Source organism: Triticum dicoccoides, chromosome 1B, assembly GCF_002162155.2.
Source record: "Triticum dicoccoides isolate Atlit2015 ecotype Zavitan chromosome 1B, WEW_v2.0, whole genome shotgun sequence".
Classification (NCBI taxonomy): Eukaryota; Viridiplantae; Streptophyta; class Magnoliopsida; order Poales; family Poaceae; genus Triticum; species Triticum dicoccoides.
Window position 1 is genome coordinate 495110535 of NC_041381.1, and position 6468 is coordinate 495117002.

Here is a 6468-nt window from a genome sequence, read left to right on the forward strand (position 1 = left end):
GAAACCCCTTTTGCAGGCATCCAGAGAGAAATAACAACTTCCAAATATGCCACCACTAACACCCACATAGAAAGAACTGCCTAGGTTTGATCTTCTGAATTCTTGTGCATAATCCCACATGCTGTTGTACTGCTCCAACTCATCTCCTTCAATGACTTTTTTTCACTAGCCTCTTAGCCCTTCTGAGTTTGTTCCTTGTTGCTGTCATGTTCCAATCTTTCTGAACCACCCTTGTAAAAGAATTCATATTCATGTTTCATCTGCTCTGAAAGAATCAACATATTTTCCAGCCATAAAAGGAGCAATGAATGACTTAACACACCATTTCTTTATGCATGTATGCTTTGGGTTGTATTTCTTGATCATGAAGCAGTTGATTCCCCCATCAAATGATGCAGACAAGGTCCAAGGGCACCCATCTTCACAAATGGCATTGAGTCTTTTCCTATCATTTCTGGGGCACTTAATGTCAACTCTCTCCTGACAACTGTACTCTTTGATAGCTTTCCTTAGGAACTCAATAGATCCAAAGGTCTGGCCAACTTGAAACTGTGGTTTAGTGAGGTCCTCCTCTCTAAAACTTTTGAAATTCAGCTTCGCCTTATCTTCATCAGAAGAAGGCAGACACATATCCACATCTTCAGTAGGATCATCATGTTCTTCTTGCACTGCTTCACCTTTACCTTTCTCACAATCAACATTTCTGGCAAATAATTCATCATCATCTTCAAGATCAATGTCTGAATCAACAAGCTGAGGATTGTATTCTTCATATGAACCATGGATTACTAAATCACCAACTACATCTATTGCATCCATGTTCAAAAACCTACAGGAGTTTCTGGCCCTAAACCCAAACTGAGATGAAAGGTAAGTAGTTCCTGGCTGGGGTGGACTTGGTATGAAATCATCTTCTTTCGACTCTGCTTCATCTTGCTCATGCTCTTGTTCATGCTCATGCTCTTGATCATGCTGAGGCAGCTTCTGTTCCACTAGAGTGAGCTCAGCCTGCTCCTCTTGCTGCTGTTGTGCCTGCTCCTTTTGTTGCTGGTGTGCCTTCTCCTTCTTTGGCCTAATGCCATTGAACCTGGCAATTGGAGAATCCTCATCATCGGAGTGAACAGGAATAGGAGAAATAAATGATCTCATGCTCTCATCATGATCAAGGAAAATCTGTTGGAAGTGGTTGCCATTCAGATCACAATCCTTCATGTTTTCTATCATAGTGTTGTCCCCTATTTTAATCTCTCTTAATCCATTCTTGTAGGCTGTCAACCCAGGAACACACCATTAAGCCCTGATCTTGCCCTCAAACTCATATCCAATTTCCTCCATTAGACTGGCAACAACATTAGGTGTCCAATTATCTATGTCACAGTAATCATATCAAATGGAGTGACCTTTGTGATAATCCCTATGCTTGCCAGCACAAAAAAATAGCCACCATGTATGACCTTAACAGAGAAGTGGTTGCTTAAGGGTCCTGCAAAACAATCAAAGTGAAAAAAGTTCAGACATTTCAGACAAAGGCAAGTACAGAGAGGTTCAGACAATACAGAATTCAGAATTTTTTCACAAAAAAGCAGAGTTTCTGGCCTCCAATTAACAAATGTATGATCTTACAGGTCATAAATTAATCATTTTTGGTAAATCAAAGCTAATGTAATTACAAATTAAAACAATTCTGCACACCAAGTGAACTCTGACACTAAAATCAACCTTTACTGCTTAAACTCTAGGTCCCTGGACCCATGACAAATTGGGGGAGAAAGAACCTTAACCACTCCAGGTCTTTGCAAACACTACAACAATTGCGAACCCCCCCATCATAACACAGGATGCAACCCTATTTTTGGCCTACCACTAAGTTAATCAAGAACTACTAAAACCCTACCACCCACACCCAATCCGTCAGAAAGTACAACAAAAGCCTAAACCCTAGCTCGTACGCGCAATTGATCCCACTAGGAACTCTTTACCGGAGCTAAATTTGACAGATCGAGCACCAGAGCTGCTGGCGACGTAGACGTACCGTACAGGGGCGGCGAGGCATCATCACGACGACGCGTAGGAGCAAGAGGGACGTCGCGCAGGCCCCTCTCGAATGACGCGGACGGCGCCGGCTCAGCGTCCGACGACGTGCTCATCGAGCCATTGTCGATGCCGACGGGCTCGAGGACCTCGGCAGCGACGACGAGCAGAGAGGGTGCGGGAGGAGAGGGAGACAATGAGCGGCTGCGGGAGGAGAGGGAGAGAGCGAGCTGGTGTGGTCCGACCAGGTGGGCCAGTTTAATGGTCATGCCGGCTTTGCACCCCCCCCCCCTCCCCCGGCGGATGGACTAGTATTCACCCAAGGCTCGACCAGGTGGCGGTCAAAGCGAGCTGGCGGCTGCTGACTCGGCCAAGTCAGCAAATACGTACATGAAAACATATAAATGGACCAAAGTGAATCCCTCGCGCAAGTATTTAAACCGTAGTTTAGGTATTTTGAAGTAGTGGTACAAATGTGTCATCCGGCTCAAGTTTGATGACATACAGACACATCTCAAACAAAGAAAAGCAACTCTACGGAAACGGTCCCCGTCCTCGCCGTCCCCTCGCGATTTCCTGTTCCTCTGTCGCGCGAGGCAAATCTCCCCCAGGCGTTCCCGGAGCCCGCGCCCCGGCGAGAAGCGCGCGTCCCCAGGCCTTCGCTCTCCACGCCGGCGAGACGAATAGAGAGCAGAGGGGAAGGGGCCGAACCCGGCGGGCGCCTCGTCTCCCGGCGATCGGCGCGGCCAGCCGCCACGATGGATTCGGCTCGCCCCCGGAGGGTTCCCAACAAATCCCGCCGCCCGGACTGGAGAGAGGAGGTTCGTTCCATTCACAGCTCATCTCGCCGGAGGTGCAGCTAGTTCTATGTTGTTACCGCAGCACGCAGCACGCAGCACGCAGCACGCCGGAGTCTGAAGCTTAATGCTACTGTTGGATTGCTGGGTACCGGGTACCGGCGCCATGCGCGCAAGGTGTTCGGTCAATTGCCCTAGAACCGCCAATAGGGTGTCACCTGTGTCGTGAAGTCAAGCATTTTTCTGCTATTTTATTAGGAACCATGAAGCTTTAGAGTTGGTTTTGGACTGAGCTGCCTCTAGGGTGCCATCTGCACCAAAAGTTTCAGTGAACTGCCCTCGCATTGCCTGTCAATCTAATAACTTTTATGTGCCTTCATCTTGTATTACTCATAATTTGCCCTTATCCCCTGTTGTCTTGATCCACAGCTTAGGGAAAATTGCATGACAAGAGTTAAAAATGAGAGGGTTCACTTGCTCTGGAAGATGAGGAACCAAGGGCAGCCGCCTGCTAATGACATGGTATCTAAATATGGTGCATTCTCCTTCACAACATCTTGTGCAGCTCCATGCAGCTTATGTTCTTCTTATAAATAAAGGCTATGAGCTAGGCTCCTTTACATGTCATCTAGTTACCACTAACCAGCGCAAGATATTGGTATAAGCTACTGTTTTGAAAAGGAACGGCAAACTCAAGGTTGATCAGTGTCCAGTATGATACCATTTCCAAACACTTGCAGTGTGTTTCAACCGGCACCCCACAGTTTAACCATAGATTTGAATAGTTGGTGATATTAAACTTTGTGAAGTGATTCTGTTGTTAGAAATTTTCATAGCTCTTGTTTTTGCCCAGTCTTGTTCATATTTGCAATACTGAACTGTTGTGGTTGAAATATGATGCAGTAACTTCACTGTAAGGGCATAGAATAAATGTAAAGTACTCCAGGATCATGCTGTTAAGGATTGTTCCTGATTGCCCACTACATCTCTAATTATTGATAGCCTATTCCGGTTCCATTCGTTATCATTATTTCCACAACATTTTTTTGTTCAAACATATACACATACTGAAAGTTGGCCACGGTAATAAAACTGAATACACCATGACTACCCCAATTGATTAATATTTCTTGATTTTCCTTCTTTTATATGCATGTCTGATCTCTGATTTATCCATATATATGTTGGCTGACAGAAAACGGTCGAATCTGCAGTCAGGAACATTATCTCAGATGAGGTACAGAAACTCAAAGGGAATGTGAATGGAAAAGAGGACCAAGAAGTTGATATGATATGGGAATATGAAGGGCCACAAGAAGCTATGCCCGCTGAATATGAAAGTGAAGATATGTTGCTTGAAATGGAAAGACTTCTTTATGAAGATCTGCGGGAAGAAATGATTCGAAAAGGTAGTTTTCTGTGTATCTTGTGCTATGTCCTGTTGAAGTGCTGTAACAGCTTAAGTACCGGCCATCAATCTGCTTTCTTATCTCTCTCTGGAACTTTTAGCTAAAAAAACCTGATCAACTGTTTGTCGCATCCCTCTGCCTATATCTTAACAACCTTAGTGACAACGCATGCAATTTCGTAGGCATGGCTACCAAACGTTTTTGAATCTTCTAATCTGAATTTTCTTTATATTATCTTAAAATCCTAACAGTGTCTTTTATTAGAAATAGAGGCCCTTGATGAGGAAGATGCATACTTAGCTCAGGCTGTTTTCGAACATATGCAATTAAAGGACGAGGTATGGGTTTATTCAACATTTGGTTTAATTTGCTTTGAAAAGTTTTCTTAAGCATTTTTTTGTATTCTTACACGATTTCTTTCTATGCATAATTTATCTTTGTTCATGTCATTATTTGTCGTTAAATGGCATGGTTGAATTAAGCCGTTTCCTTTTTGCCCCTTTACTTCTGTTTATCTGGGTGGGCAGAACTGCCAATTTTTCACAATTACTATTCTGGCAAACTTGTAGGAAAGATGTCCTAGTAAATGGTTCGGGTTTGGATACCCAAAAGATGGGCTCATACCTGCATCGTACAATGAACTGATCGCATGTCAGCATGACGTAACCAAAGTCTTGCAGTTGCATGCATTCGTTGTAGCTACATCAATAGGGTGGCTGTAATGCAACATACAGTAATAAAGTTATCAATATACCTAAGCATTTTAGTGGCTTGATAAGTAGTAGGTACATTGAGTAAATGCAGCTAGTTTATCTTGCTATCTACTGGAGCAGTTTGTCGATGTACTGCTACTCTTGTTGCTACTTGATTCAAGCATAATTCACATCTCACAGAAACTAATGATAACTTGCAATAAAAGTGTGAACCTGAAGTAGTACTGAGCTATTCTAAATCGATTTTGTTGTGTAGATTACAGATGCAGCACATCTTACTATGTCAATTAAAATTTCCTACTACTCTACTACTCCTTTATGCCTTTTTTTCACCTACTCTTTTTGGCAAAGACTTGCGTAATGTTATAATCTATGACTCTATGTCAGGGTGTGGAAAGTGCTAAGGTCTGGTGTCCAGTATGCAAACAAGGAGAGCTACGAGAAACTCATAATCTCATACACTGTACTTTGTGTAAGATACGGCTTGACCTTGAAGAAGATAAGGTACTTTCCATTTGCAACTTTGCAGGTTTTCCTGGTATATTGAGTATGAAACCATCTTATGAACTTGATAACTTCAATCTCTCTAATCAGGTAAACCTAGATTTCTTGCGGGAGCGGTTGGCTAAAGTCCATATGGAGCACTTAGACAGAGGATGCACATTGTCACCCAAGTTCTGCTTGCATGAAATGTTTGGGTTGAATGCGCTTTACATCCGTTGCGATGAATGCAGCACTTTCGAAGTTGTGGTGTAAGTGTTGCAATAAAGCTGATGACAACCATATGATCAACATAGAAGGTTTTGGCAGTTTTCCTGAAGTTACTTCTCAGAAACTTGTTGGAAAAAGGCACACATGTACCCATTTTTATATGCTGAGGTGGCCAAACAGTAAAGGTTCCATACAAATGTAATCGCGTGCCTGCCTACCTTTGTAGAATTTCTGCCGTGTACAGTGCAGTGTAATTAGCCAGTCAATCTTGCTCAACATTTCGTTGCCAGCTTACACGACATTGTCAGTGCATTGATCAGCATGAAATGAAATGCTCTTTTTCATGTGGACTCTCAGGGTCTGGTCTGTTTGTTATCTGATTTCTTCATTTCAGTCTTCAAGTGGTGACATTTTTCATCTCTGCAGTTGGTGCTTATACAATGATAGTGTCGTGTCACTGGTAAACTTTGTTGTCTTACTGCATTGCTGCATCAGCCTTGCTGTTTCCTATCAAGCTGCTTGAGCAGTAATATATTATCCAATCTGCTGAATTTTGCAATTCTTCCTTTCTGGCAGCTCCTGCCAGTGACATAATTTTCTGTTTGTTTTCAAAGGAAGCAGCTGGCGAAGAAGGCATGGCATGTTGATGTTTTCAAAGGAAGCAGCTGGGAAAGAAGTCTGACAATAGCCATTTCATGGTATAGATTATAGAACATCGAATCCTCGTCCATATAATCAATGGCGTATGACAGGGTAAAAAATGATTGGCCTCCTTTGGTTTATAGGATAGGAATTTCATGTGAATAG

General features: G+C 43.1%; 1 protein-coding gene across 3 annotated transcripts; it reads left to right on the forward strand.

The window, feature by feature from the left end:
• The first annotated feature begins 2510 nt into the window (after positions 1-2510).
• LOC119344121 (RPA-interacting protein-like) lies at positions 2511-6011 on the forward strand. 3 transcript variants are annotated; one of them, XM_037614725.1, is made up of 6 exons: positions 2511-2852; positions 3258-3363; positions 4043-4237; positions 4502-4575; positions 5338-5454; positions 5545-6011. In XM_037614725.1, exons 1-6 carry the CDS (start codon positions 2790-2792, stop codon positions 5704-5706), a joined length of 717 nt encoding a protein of 238 aa, XP_037470622.1. In that variant the 5' UTR covers positions 2511-2789; the 3' UTR covers positions 5707-6011. The 3 variants fall into 3 exon arrangements, with proteins under 3 accessions (XP_037470622.1, XP_037470617.1, XP_037470620.1); XM_037614720.1 differs by having other exon boundaries at positions 2516-2852; positions 3258-3350; positions 4024-4237; XM_037614723.1 differs by having other exon boundaries at positions 2516-2852; positions 3258-3350; positions 4024-4237; positions 4508-4575.
• Positions 6012-6468: the final 457 nt, after the last annotated feature.